The 15,144-nt window shown below is 36.4% G+C and overlaps 1 protein-coding gene and 1 pseudogene across 2 annotated transcripts; both read right to left on the bottom strand.

The window, feature by feature from the left end:
* Nucleotides 1-7,132: 7,132 nt before the first annotated feature.
* On the bottom strand, nucleotides 7,133-8,068 carry LOC309401474 (olfactory receptor 5V1-like; the record flags this gene model as incomplete). Its single annotated transcript, XM_081970537.1, has 1 exon — nucleotides 7,133-8,068. One exon carries the CDS (start codon nucleotides 8,066-8,068, stop codon nucleotides 7,133-7,135), a length of 936 nt encoding a protein of 311 aa, XP_081826663.1.
* A 2,994-nt stretch (nucleotides 8,069-11,062) lies between these two features.
* LOC309401472 (olfactory receptor 5BS1-like) lies at nucleotides 11,063-12,001 on the bottom strand (annotated as a pseudogene). The gene has a single exon. The product of its transcript is annotated as an olfactory receptor 5BS1-like (transcript).
* Between the last annotated feature and the right edge of the window lie 3,143 nt (nucleotides 12,002-15,144).

Raw genomic sequence — 15,144 nt, 5'->3', positions numbered from 1 at the left:
GTCTAGACCAGAGCTATCAAATTCATGGCCTGCCGACTGGATGCATCACAAGCTGGCCACACCCACACCCAGTTTAGCGAAGGGGGAAAATGTCCCAATACATCATGTGATGCTGCCATGACAATGCAAATTTGATACCCCTGGACTAGACAGTTACTTATCTGAAATAATATAGGTTCTCCTGCTTGAGCAAGGGGCTGGACTAGAAGACTTCCAAGGTCCCTTCCAGCTCATTTATTCTTAAAAAAATACATTAAAAAGAACTTTTATTTTAAAATGACAGTTTTCATAGTGATTAAACATACTTTTAATCTCTAATTATGATTGTAAATATTTTTTGTCCTTTCTATTAGGTTGCCTTTTTAGATTTCAGTTAAAATATTTTTTTAAAAAAATGTATTTCAAAGTGTCTTTGATATTAACCACAAGAATATAGTGACCAGAAAACTGAAATTATTGCTAATTTTTCATGTTTAATTTTCTTTAAATTAATTTTTCTCTACATATTCTAAGCTGTTGTATCATAAACAATATAATTTGCTTTTTAGCAGTTTGTCAGAGAAGAGACCAAATCCAATCCATTTCCCCATCAAAGTTGAAGACAAGTTATGATTTTTGTAATTTTAGCTACAGATGTCTAGTGCTACTTATTAGTTTGTAATGAAAGTAATATGAATGGCTCAAAATAGTCATATCTAGGTAGAATATGAAAAGTTCCTTAGATGAAAGAAAAGTAATTTTCCATAATCAAAATAATCATTTAAATGAGGTAGTGAATTGACACTATGCTTAAAGGTAACTTTAAAAAACAATCCTTAGACTCACCTGTAATCTTAATGAGCTAAGTAACCAATTAATTTTAAAATTATCCAATTGTTTCCCAATTTCACTACCTTAGTAATCTGTTTCCTTCATATATAAACTTACTCAGCCACCACCATTAAAACCTTTATAAACTGATCTCATGATAGCCTTTTTAAAGAATCAGATTGTGCTCAATTTATTTTTGAAGTGGGAAACAAAGAATTGTCTTGTGTAAATTTTCCCTTGAAATTTCTTCGGCTTTGAGAATTCTTGAAGGAGATCCATTTGTAAAAAAAAAAGCCATACACCAAGTAAACTTTGAACTGGAGGTTTTATATTCAGAGAAAAAAAATGATTCAATTTGAGGTTGGATCTGAATTTTAATGCCAATTTGAGATCAGAGGAAAAAAAATATCTACAAGCTATAATGGAAAATAATTGCCATTATCACACCTTGGGTGCCATCGTGTGTAGGTACACATTATCTGTTCTGAGCAAAATGGAGTATCTGCATTTTGGGTTGACTTTACATTAAAGAATAGCAGAAAAGTTGGTCCAAAGTAAAACGGAATAAATTCATGACATACAAGATATAGCATGCATTTAGAATAGGATATGACAGGAACACATCTTGGGAAACAAGAGAGTGGTTTCCAACCAAAGGAAGAGATTAGGAACATGCTCTTTACATAACCAACATTCCTGGTCATTCATAATTACAGAATTTAAAACCTTGCCTCTGAAACAGCCATAGTTAGCTCTACTGCTTTCCCATGCTTAGCACTATTGCTTAGTTCACAGCATGACTCAGCTGTAAACTCGATTGGATTGAAGACCACATTGACATTGTGGTTGTCCTTGGGGGTCCAGGGCAGGGGCATGGCTGGGGTGGTCATGGCTGATTGGGTGTGGCTTGAGGGGTGTGGCCAGCTTGACATCACTTGTGGGGCAGGCCAGTGTTGGTGAGGGAATCCAGGGGTCTCCAGCTGGTGGGACAGTGGGTGGTAGGCTCATCACCCAGGAGATGAGGTGGGGTGATGCAGGGGGTGGAGAATAGGTGCTGCTGCTATAAGGTGATGCAAGGAGTAGAGTGGCTGATGCTGGAAAATGTCAGCCATTACTCGCTCACAGGCCTTTGTGTGCAGGGCTCATGTTTTCCAGCCCCTCATCTGGCACACTCTGTGACTCTGGAGACAGCTTCACTTGGCTCACCATCCCAATAGCATGCAGAACAGTGGCATCAGCAGCAGGCAGAGGCGGGGACACATGATGTTGAAAGCTGGATGTGCCACCTTGTCCCACTGTCTGTTTTGGCTTCATTTTCCTACAACATCCTACCCACTTCACTCATATCTACAGAGCACGAGTACAAAGGAAAACACTCAGGGATGGGAGCCACTCCTCTTTCTCCAGCACACACGGGCATTCAGACCATAGAGATCTTTCAAGGGAAGGAAGGCAGAGGAAAAAGGAAGGTCATCTCCTCATAGCTCTAGCATTACGCTAGCATGATTTCTGAGATCCCAGGGGGTGGGGGATGGACAAGTATGGAAATGGAGAAAGTGCTAGTTTAGGAGATGCAGTTGGCATTCAAATTGAATTCATCGTGTTGGTTTTATCCCCAACTTTGCAAGCAAGCAATGAGATCCCTGCATGCAACCAAGCAGAGAGTTTATGTGTAGAAGTGAGCTGAATGTTTTCCTACAATTAAGACAGGCACACTCATGCTTTGTTTTGCTCCAGGCCAGCATATGCTTTGTGCACCTTCAAATCAGTTTTGACTCCTGGACTAGTTCCTGCATTTTCCCATCCCACTGTTTATTTTGGCTAGTGACTGAAGAGCAGGTCACCAGTGGTCATCTTCTCAGCCACTTTGAAGGTCTTGCCCTTGGCCTGCATGAAGAGCATGTTCTCTTCATGCACCCGATGCAACTTGGGCCTGCCATGGGCTGCTGCTGCCACAGCTCATCAAACCCACACAGCCCAAAGGAGGTGAAGTGACCAGGTAGAATGTCCATGAGCGAGAAAGCCAGATCCCCGGACCTGGCCACCAAGTCCACCAGAGATGGGGAGGATTTCCTCACTCGCAGTAGCTGCCTTTTGCCTGCTTGGCCTGGGTGTGCTCTACCACCTCCACTTGGCCTTTCTAACTGGCTGCTTCACCTCATTCATGATTGGGCGGCCTAGTGCTCCAGGGGGTGATGGTGGCAGCCTAATAGACCTGTGTGAGCCGCTGGTGACCTCGTTAGTGGCAGTAGCCCATAGTGGTGCTGAGCTGCATTGGGTGCATGAGGGGAATGTGCTCCATGCATGAGCCCAGACTTGCGAAGGGGTCGAAGAGATGACCAATGGTGACCTGCTGTACAACTGCAAGCCAAAACAGATTGGACAGGATAGGTGGGCCAATGGTGTCTGGCAGCAAACACCCCACACCTTCTCACCTTGTTTTGGCCCAGAGCAGCAGTCAAAGGCAGAGGTCAGTGGAGAGGCATGCGGTCTGGCCAACTGGATGTACCGGGAAGCCACCTGGCCTGTCCCAGTCATATGGGATGGAGCAGGCACATTCTGTGGTCTGCATCACTTGCCATCCCTCCTGACTCTGTCTGCCATTGGTGCTGCCACTGTGCCTGCACCTTGGATGGCCAGCTGTGGAGCCACTGCTACCATACACCTCCCCCCTGCACACACACACACTTGAAAGGTTGGTAAGCACTGTCATCCTGGAAATGGTAAGGGGCTGGCCCAATCACTTTGGCCTGGCCCACCCCATCCTGGTATGCACACATATGCCTACCTGCTTCTATGCGCACACACACCTGCCAGGATAGGATTCACTGGGCCAAAGAAATTGCAGACTGGCACCTTACCATTTCCAGGACAGCTAAGTGACCAAATCTGACCACATTGCAGACTGGATCTGGCCTATGGGCCTTGAGTTTGAGACCCCTGACTTAGGGCTTGATGCTGTCCAGATAACAGGCTTTGACTCTTCAGCATTTGAATCAGTGACCAGCTACAGATAGAACATTTATAAACTGCAGGCTGAGAGTCTGATGGGTTCTCCTCAAAATCAGAAAAGTCTAGAATAGAGGGAAAATTTAAAGCTAGTGTGAAGATGGTGTCCATTACTTATATACATGTCCATTTGCTTGTGGAAGGCTGAGGTATGGGTGTTCATCATATTTTTTGTGCTCAAGTGCAATAAATTCTTGTCCTAATTAGTCATGGACTTTCAATTAAATTTAACAGAAAAGGATTCATATTTTTCACAATGGATCTCAGAGGAGCTCTCAAAAATTAATGGACAATAATATTTGTAAAAATAATAATAATGCAGTTTTGCAATGTCCGTCTACGAGTTCCTTTAATTTCCTCTGCAGCACAAGATTTATGGTATTTACTCTGACAAGTACAGGATGAGTTTCATCACACTGACACTAAAAATTATGTTCAAGCTAAAGAAATGAGGTTTTGCATACTGTTGGGAAGCCTTGCCTAGTGTTAAGATCAATTATATTGATTTGCTGTAATTTGTGCCAAGTATTGAATCAATAAATCCAATATTGCAAACCAAATCTATTTTCCATGGCATAGAAATTTTTGACTGTCCAGAGATTCTTCTAGGAAGATAGTTTAACATTGTTACTGTGAATATACAGTATGTATTATGACCATCCTTTGGTGTTGAACTGCATCATGCATTTCTATACAGACATTATCTGTGTTTAAAGAAAAATGTTGTTATTTAATATCAGTTAGCCATCCAGGAAACTTTACCATTCCAAAAACAGATGAAAAAGAAAAGAATAAAATTGTTGGCCTGTTAATTAGTTGTTAACCCCTGCTTATCTGGACATTATCTTCAGGAGGCAATATATTCTGGCCTTTTTGTTTCTTCTAACCAAACCATTCAAACTCAACGCAAACCCCATTTGGCTTCTCTATTTAGACAGATTGAGATAATATTTTTTGAATTATTTCAACCAATATTTGAGGATTCATGAACACTTGTACCCTGTTTTCCCCAAAATAAGACCTCCCCAGATAATTAGTCTAACTGGGCTTTTGAGAGCATGTGCTAAAATAAGCCCTCTCCTGAAAATAAGTCTTCCAAAAATATTGCAACACAGCAGCAGCCAGGAAGTGACCATGCTCGCCACCCCCTGCACCCCCAAAATAGTAAGACCTTCCCAAAAATAAGGCCAAGTGCTTATTTCAGGGGTAAAACATGATACTTCCAACATTTGTTTTTGCAAATTCCAAAATAAACTCAATGAGTTCCCAAACAATTTTATTCAGAGCTTTTCAATGTATAGAAATGCATGTTGCAAGAAGTTTTGTTTTTTGTTTTTTTTGAAAAAAAAACTCTGAAGTAATTACAGTTTCAAGTATTGGCCCTAAGAAAGGCAGTCATCCTATTTTCAATCTCTTCTTTTATTCCAATCATATTTTATATAATCAGATCCACTGATTTGAAGAACAAAAAATATTTATTCACTTTAACCTGGTTAGAAATATGCACACACATGTTTCTTCTAGAAATTTATTTTGGTAGTTATATCTTGTCCTTGTTCACATATAAGTGAATGAGTATTATAAGTTTCACCCTTGCTGCCTATCCTGTTCAGATTTGATCACATGTGGACTTAGTAACATTAGAATAAAATATTACTTACATTAAATTTGGCTTGTTTTTGTCTTATTCAACAAGCTAAGCTTTAGTAACACTTTAGTCAGTGTTACTAAAACAGATAATAACTATAATTATAACTACATGCATATAAACACCCATATGAATGTTCATTACTATAGATACAATTGACTTCATTCCTTTCCTCCCTATCCCTCAAAGTTAACACATATAATATACTTTCCTATCAACTGTGAGGAAAAAAAAAATGTATAAAGACAAGACAGCAAACAAGACAGTGGCCCCTGCGTCGACACCTCCAGTCCAAGCTTGCAGCAAACAAAAATTACTTTATTGTTACAACAAGAAGAAGGGAATGGAGAAACCCCAAAAGAGCTATCTGTTACCCAAATGTTTCAAGAAATTATGAGGGGTCAAAATGAGTTGAAAAAAGAGGTGACAGATCTCAAAGATGAACTCAGGGGTGTTCAACATCATATTTCAGAAAACAAACAGAGAATTATGGTGTTGGAGGAGGGGACGGCTGGGCTAGGGGAGGAGGTTAAAGCAGTCCGGAAGGGAAATGCAGAATTGGAAAACCTCATGGCAAAAATAGAATTTGAAAGAATGTCCTTTTTTCTCAGATTCCAGAACCTACCAGAGACAGAAAATGAAGATCTTAAGGATATTATGAGTACAATTTTAGCAGAATATATTAAGAGAGACAAACAATAGTTGTGGTGGGACATGGACCTGGTCTATACGATTAATTCAGCATATGCTAGAAGTCATAATGTTCCAAGGGAGGTACATGTTAAATTTCTCAGGAGGACCACAAGAGATGAGGTGCTAGGGGCCCAAAGGGAAGGACCACTAAAATATAAAGATGAAGACATCACCATTCTTAAGCAAATTCCGAAAAAGATAAGAGAAAGAAGGAGGAAATACTCCTCCTTATCAAAGAAATTATACAATAAAGGAGTTATTGAGATCTGGTCACAAAAATAAAAAGTATTTGAAATATTTGTAATTGTTGATATACTAGAAAGTGATAAAGGAAAAATGATTGAACACATGGTTGACACAACGTAGAATAAAATTCTGTTTTTTGCTTATCTTTTATATGTTGTTTTTAATATTGTAAAAATTGTGAGATTTGGAGTTATTTCTACCACTAGCATGGGAGCTGCCAAAATATTCTATGTATCCCCTTACCTTTTCCCATAAATGTTTAAAAACCAATAAAAATATTTATTAAAAAATACAGCAAACAAGACAGCAAACAAGAGAAAAAAATTACATTTGTTATATTTTGCCATATTTGATTATTAATCTTCTTGTATGAACCACAAATGGAATACAATTACAAAATTATTTTGTAGCATTGATCTCAATGCATGGGTTGGATGCAGTATCCCTTTTCTGCCAATCTTAGTTAGAAAGCTGGGTGAAGAAGTGCATTATACAGATTGCTTTACCCATTTACAGCCTCCAGATAACTAACCTTGCTATTCCCATGGGGTCAACTCTCAATTTGAATTCAGAGAATCCAAAAAAGATTTTTTTTCATTAGCAGAAAGCAAACATTTGGATAGGCATTTGTGCTTGTTCTAAACTTTTTTAGAAAATATTTAATAAGGGTACTATATAAACATAACTGTGGAGGATGGAACTAGTTTGAGATTTCTGAGCAGTAAACTAAATAGAAATTTTGCCTATGTTTCTTAAACTGTTTCCAATTATTACTTTAATTTCTTTGTTTTTGAGGCTGTATATAATTGGGTTCAACATAGGTGTTAATACAGTGTATTGGATAGAGATCACTTTTTCCAGATCTGTGGGAGATTTAAAATTTGGTTTCAGGTATCGGAAAACAACTGAAAACAAAAACATGCAAACCACAATGAGATGAGAGCTGCATGTGGAAAACGCTTTGCTCCTGCCTTTTGCTGAGTGAATATGAAAAATAGAAGAAATAATATAAATGTAAGACAAAATAATAAGAAACAAGGGTGTAAAAACAAAAATAATGCTTGTGGCAATCAACAACATATAATTATTAAAAGTCTGGCTACATGACAAGCTCAAGATCACAGGAAGTTCACAGGTGTAATGATTGATTGAAGGCATCCAACAAAACCTCAAATGTTTCAAAGGTAAAGTATTGATCAACGCATCTAAGAATCCCATTATCCAGGATCCTCCAACAATCTGTCTGCATGTTTGCTTTCTCATAATTGTTGAATAATGTAATGGGTTGCATATTGCAACATAGCGATCATATGCCATTACTGAAAGCAGTGAGAAATCTACACAAGCAAAATCAATAATGGAAAAGATTTGCACAATGCATCCTAATAGAGAGATTGTTTTTTGGCTTGCTATATAATTTGTCAGCATCTTTGGGACAGTGACTGTTGAGTAGCAAATGTCAATGAAGGCTAGATGACTGAGAAAGAAGAACATGGGTGTATGGAGATGGTGATCAATCCTGATTATCAATATGATCAAAACGTTTCCTAACACTGTTATTGTGTATATAATTAAAAATATAAAGAAAAGAATCATCTGTACTTCAGGATTACTTGAAAGTCCCAAGAGTATAAATTCTGTAATCATGGTTTGATTTTCCATTGACAATTGGCCAATATCAGTAAGGTCTGTAAATGTGAAAAAAATATGAAATTAAGAGTTCATACATTTTAAAACATGAATAAATATTTCTACTGTTAAAAAATGTGTTGAAATTACTATATATTATTTATTTAAAGTTTATTATTTATTTCTACAGTGTTCTGCTGTGAAACATTGATTTTTAGACTTTTTAAAATAATATAAATATTTCACTTGAAGCCATGCACATTTTTACCAAGAATTCAAAGCATTATATTAGCAGTTTTGACGTTACAGGTTGCTTAAAAATTACGACTTCTCTTTAAGGTTAGTACATTTTCAGAATAAGTTGAATTTCCTATATTAGCTTGACACAAACTACAATTAGTAGACTCTGTGACTCCCATTGCACACTGTCCTAACTTGTCTCAATGCTGTGTTTGAAAATGTTTAACGCTTTTAAAAAATAGTTGTCAATGAGAATTTGGAGTCAGCTCTCAAAGGTAAAAAACTTCAAAAAAATTAACACACACACACACACACACACACGTGTGTATGTGTGAGAGAGTGTGTGTTTGTGTGTATATATACTGAAAATCCAAATCAATGAAAAAGAATTAAGAAAATTGAAACTCTACTATTAGTTTTAAAAGATTTTTACTTCATATTATACATAGACACATATTATTTAAACACACTTCTTAAAAATCCTTTGACTCACCTGTACACTTTGTGATCATCAGCCAATTTGTTTTAAAACAATACTGTTGTTTCCCAACCTAGCTCTTTTCCGGCCCACTTTCAGAATCTTTGTGAACTGATCCCATAATGAACTTCTTACAAAATCAGTTCTGCTCAGATTCTTTTTAAGCTGAGTAACAAGGATGTATCTTGTGTAATTTTTCCCATGAAATTTCCCTAGTTTGTCATTTCTCAAAGGACTTTTTTTTTTAAAAAAATAAAGTCATTCAGAAACTAAGGAAAATCCTCCATCCAGAGCAAAGCAAGAGGAATCTACTGGAATGGGTGAAGATTAGTTTAGTAGTAGCATTTTGCTAGGCTGTTTAGACGGATTACCTCCTTAACTGTTTTAAGATTCTAACATAGGTGATGATCGTAAATGTTGATTAAAGTGATTGGTGAGGATGGTAGCTAATTGTGGGAGCCAATAGTATGGGTTGAAATGAGTGTGCTGCTATCTATGTGCGTACACACAATCAGATTAGATCCACAGAGGTGGATTGTATATGGAAGCTTGCCTTGGCAATATGTTTTGGGATTACAGTTTGTAACAACAAAATGCAGAAGGGTATGATTAGAGATTTCTGTGATTAGTGTAATGGATGGTCATGTGGGTTTCAAAATTTCACATGACCTTATCCAAGTCAGATGACACAAGATGCCTTCGTGGGTTTTTTTTTTTCATTTTTCTTTTCCTCATACTTTTATTACCTAAATAATTTTTTAAAAAATAGGTTTTTTTAAGGAAAGCATTCAAGGAATGCTTTCAAGGAAAGCATTCAAGGAAAGCATTCAGGTTCTGAAAGCTATTTAGGCAGTAAATAGCTTGATGTATCATGGAAACAAACCAATTCCTTCCTCCCACCCAGGCTTCTTTCAACCTTTTATATAAGTATATCAGATATGTTACACACTCACACCCACACTTCAGTGGTGGGTTTCAAAAAATTTTAGAACCTCTTCTGTAGGTGTAGAGGTGTAGCTGCCTTGTGGGAGTGGCTTGCCGGCTGTGTGACTGGGTGGGTGTGGCCAACTTGTAAAATGTGGTGAAACTCACTTAACAATGCTCTTGCTTAGCAACCAAAATGTTGGCTCAAAAGTCTAGCATTTGAAGCATGCAAATCTTAAAGCTGTCAAGTTACAAGACCCTTGCACCCCTAACCCTTTAGAAAAAAAAACCCCAGGGATCTTCAAACTTGACAGCTTTAAGACTTGTGGACTTCAACTCCCAGAATTCCTCCTCCAGTCATGTTGGCTCAGGAACTCTGGGATTGAAGTGTGCAAGTCTTAAAGTTGTCAATTTACAAGACCCTTGCACCCCTAACCTTTTAGAAAAAAACCCAGGGGTGTTCAAACTTGACAGCTTAAGGCTTGTGGACTTCAAATCCAGAATTCCTCCTCTCACTCTTCATCTTGATTATGTGCAGACAGGCAGGGGGAGGGAGCTGGAACTGGTTCTAAATGGCACTGTAAATTTGTGGAACCTCTTCTATAGAAGAGGTTAGAACTGGCAGGAACCCACCCCTGCTACACTTGTATGGCTGCCTATCTTATATATGATAATACTAAATGGCTCACAACAATATTCCACAACAAATAAATAAATGAATAAATAAATTCCCGCAAAATGTCACTGTAATGTGTATGTATATTTGTATATGTATAAGTGTATGTATAGAACTATTAATAAAATTCATATTGTATATTCCCTTTCTATTTAGAGATAAATAAGCAGTTAATGAGTTGGGTACACAGTCTCACTCATGGTCTCCCTCTATATGAACCACTGTCAAACCAGCAATGTTTCTGCTATCTTTCCAGTTGATCTGGCTCTCTAGATTTTCATGTATTTATTAAAATATATTTATTTATTATTTTTCCTTAAATATACAGAACCAGCAACTAATTAAAGTGTATGTAATAGTCATGTAGTAAAGTACCTGATTGAGAAATTTACCAGTGAAGATGGGTTTGGAAAACAGTCCATATAACTTCCATGAGTTGCTTTCCAACTATTATCTTGAATGATGGAGGGATAAGTATATGCACATTTTAGGGGAAGATTTCTAGATATAAGCCACAAAATAATAGAAGGGAAGGGAAGGAAAGGGCAAGGAAAGGAAAGAAAAAAGAGAGAAGAAAAGAGAAGGGAGGGGAGTAAAGGAAAGGAAGCTTTTAGAGGAAAACTCAATGTTTATAATCTAAACTGAAATGAATGTATTGAGAAATATATAAACAGTGTCAGATAAAGAAAACAAAGCTTGGAATAGATATTCATTGGTTTATTTGTTTAATATTCAACAGCTGTTTAATGGCCTCCCTTACTTCTTTAGTCTTCAGACTGTAGATAATTGGGTTTAACATGGGTGTAGAAATACTATATTGCACAGAGAAGAGTTCATCCATAACAACTGAAGAGATTGAATTGGGTCTCAGATACCGAAAGTAGCCTGTAACATAGAATAAAGCCACCACAATGAGATGAGAACTGCAGGTGGAAAAGGTTTTCCTCCTAGCTTCTGCTGATTTCATCTTCAGGATTGTGATGAAAATATTGATATAGGAAACTAGAGTAAGTGAGAATGTGAACATCCCAACTATGGCACCAGTAACATAGAACATTATTTTACTTGCTGTGGTCTCAGTGCAAGACAAGGCAAGAAGAGATGGAAATTCACAAGAGAAATGTCTGATAATATTTGGACCACAGAATAAGAGCTTTAGTACAGGTACAGTATTTGCAATAGCATATAACAATCCAGTAGTCCAAGCACTTCCTACTAACTGTTTGCAAAATAATGCATTCATTGTTTTTATATAATGAAGTGGATCATGTATGGCAATGTATCAGTCATAAGCCATTGCTGTTAGAATAAATACTTCTGCCCCACCTGTTAGAAGGATAAAAAACATCTGAGTAATGCATTTGTTATAGGAAATGGTTTGGCCATTGAAGAAATCAAGGATAATTTTAGGGACTGTGACTGAGGAATAGCAAATATCCAGAAAAGAAAGGTGATTCAGGAAAAAGTACATGGGACTTTGAAGATGACTGCAGTTTTTTATTACTATTATGATGACTATATTACCTATTAATGTTATTGCATAAATGAGTGAAAACACAAGAAAAAGAAAGATCTGGACTGGAACATTATATGAAAAACCAGATAGAATGAAATAAGTCACTGTGGCATTCAGATTTTCCTTTTCCATTTCAGCAAACCACCATCTACAGTGTGAACAAAACATTACAATATTATACAATATAAATATTGTACAATAAAAATATTACAAGTAGTAAATAAATAGGGATGACTTATCTGAACAGAAATAAAATACAATATATCAAATAATTAAAAGAATAATAAGCATGTAACCTTCACCAAATATTTAATATTCTTATTCCATAAAAATAATTATGTTAATCCATCAATGATACTTCAATCATCAGCAACTTTTATTAACCAATCACTTACATTATTTAAAATGTGTAAACATGGCTTTCTTAAAGGTGATTACTTTGGATTCATGGCTCTTTTGGTAAGTCTTTAAAAAAAGACAACAGAAATATATTTTGAAATTGTGATTGGTAGTATGGAGAAAAATACTTTCTATTGCAAAATAAAGGCATAAATGTTGATGATAAACCAAGGACATATTGAAGATGAACATCAATAATCTAAGAGTTTGTGATCCAATCTTTACAAAAAGGCTCTAACAGTTTATGTTGTTCATATAGAAAGTGTTTTGATACAGGACCTATACATACAATATATCACTTCGCTCTTATATTTTCTTTATCACAAAGAATGAACTTGAAAGCATAATTTTGATGATATTGAGAACATCTGAGAGAGAACAGTTATTACAAGCTGGAAGTGTTATTTATTCCCCCTGCTTTTCTCTCAGAATGATGTAGCTGAAAGTAATACTTGAAGCAATTTTTGAAAACTATATTAGGATTATTTGCTTTGATTTTAAGAGAAAACCCTCAAAATCTTCCTTTTTATTCTTTTTAAAAGAATAAAAATATGTAGAACAATAAAACCAATTATTTATTAAAACTTCTAAACCACTTTTGTTTCTTGAAAGTATAGTATATATAAGGAAAATATGTAATAATATCTACATATACTGTAACTAAACTGAATGTTTTTGTTAGCAATACTTCTTCTGCAACAATGTAAAATCATATGCACTGATTTTTTTAAAAAAAGATCTGCGTCTATTTTGTTATAACAAATGCATTGATTTCATTATTCATAAAATAGATGTACATAATATAAAAAGAATTGGGGAAAAAATACCTGATATGTTTCAGAAAGGTTTGATTGCTCACTTAACTCATGAACAAATCTTATTTATATTGTTGGAACAAATGGTAAGGAGATTTCCTGAACCACAAAAACATGGAGAAGAAGTGGAAAGACTTATCCCCAAAGGCTAATTAATAGTGTGTGAGTGGGACTCTTTGAGTATGTATAAACAGTTTTATTTAATATGGTTATTTGTTAAAAGAGATTTCTGCATTTCACTATTAAAAATAATTTGCAGAATTTTCTCAGAGGAAGAATGCATTACTTTTCAATACAGAGGACACATTGGAACATTTGCTCTCTTCCATTTGAAGTTTTGGAAGAAGAGAGATGCAGCCTATCAGATTTTAAAGATAACAAATAGGTTGGCATAAATATTTTGGTTTGAAAGTGTTTGTTCTTTGAAGAATGTATATATTGAAGAAGATGGAGTCCCCGGTTTGTGTGTTCTGACATGACTGTAAGCTTGAGATTTAAATTGGCATAAAGAATTTGATATAAGATTATATGACAATAGAGATTTTGTGGAATCATTGATAACATTCTCATAAAATCTGAAATGTATACAAATGCACTGAAAATGACAAAAGAAGAAAAAAAATCATTTCAACTCCTGCCCCACTACCATTGTTCCATATTAGATATAACTTTTTATAATTAAATTTCTATGGTCAGGGAATACATCTGTACAATGTTGAACATAACAATGCTAATATAAGTATTAATTAAAAGGTGAATTATATCACTAATTTGATACTTTAAGACAGGGGAGATGACTATACAGAGTAAGCAGCTGAAGCAAATAAACTTTAGATGTATGAATTAGTTGTATTCATTTGTTGAATCATAATAATGTTGTATATATACTGCATTCTTTAAATTTAGAATGTTAGGGGCATCTAATAGAGCAATAGGAATCAGAACATTAGATAGATAAATTAGGTTTTATTCATATATATATAATATAAAAAAATAAATATAAAATATATACATTTTAAGCCCACAGCTTGAAGATGGCAGGTGAGATCCTGCCGAAACGTTGCAAAGACAATCTCAACCTTACACGGGAAAAGACCCGAATACAACAAAACCAGCATATATATATATTGTTTTTGTAGATTTTCACGGGTGTAGGTATGCTGGTCTTGTTGTATTTGGGTCTTTTCCTATGTAATATTGAGATTGTCTTGGCAATATTTCAGTGAGGTCCCACTCGCCACCTTCAGGCTGGTGTTTACTTTTGTGTTGTAATGGCCTGGGTGGTGGGTGGGGTTCGTTTGTTGACTAGGGATGGTTTCCAGATGTCTGGTAGGTGGGTGGTATTGCTATGTTTATTCATGTTGTGGGGGTGTTTCTCTATTTCAATGGCTTCCATAATTATTCTCTTGTTGAAATGTTCTGCTTTGGAGATTAATTTGGTTCCATCAAAATCAATCAAGCAACAGGACATGAAATTGATTTTGAAGGAACCAAATTAATCTCCAAAACAGAACACAAAACAGTCCCAGTTTTTAAGCCAAAAACACCAGCCTGAGGATGGCGGGTGAGACTTCGCCGAAATGTTGCCAAGACAATCTCTATCTTACAATGGAAAAGACCCAAATACAACAAGACCAACATACATACATACATACATACATACATACATACATACATACATACATCAGTGACGTGCAGTCAGGTGAGGCAGGTGAGGCACAGCCTCACCACTCTCATCATGAAAAAAAAGTAAAAGGAAAAAGCTGAGCTAGTTGCTGCCTCACCGTGGATGACTCTGCTTAACCTCACTGGTGCTCTCCCTCCCCAAGTGTAGTGACTTCCTCCACAGGCCCCCATTCATTTCTCTCTCACACACAGACAGCTGGATAAAACTATATAAAAATCTAGCCCAGCTTCACTGATTACAAGTTTGAAAAGGCAATGTGGCTCCACCTGCAATCAAACTACACTTGGGGAGGGAGAGCACAAGCGAGCACTGAGGAGACCACAGGAGGAGACAGGAAGCCAGGCAAAGAGCCATGCTGTAGTACACACACTTCC

The sequence above is a fragment of the Natrix helvetica genome (genome assembly GCF_964273705.1).
Source record: "Natrix helvetica genome assembly, chromosome: Z".
NCBI lineage: Eukaryota > Metazoa > Chordata > Lepidosauria > Squamata > Natricidae > Natrix > Natrix helvetica.
The sequence above is the reverse complement of the archived record's forward strand: the minus strand, read 5'-3'. Positions and strand labels throughout refer to the sequence as shown.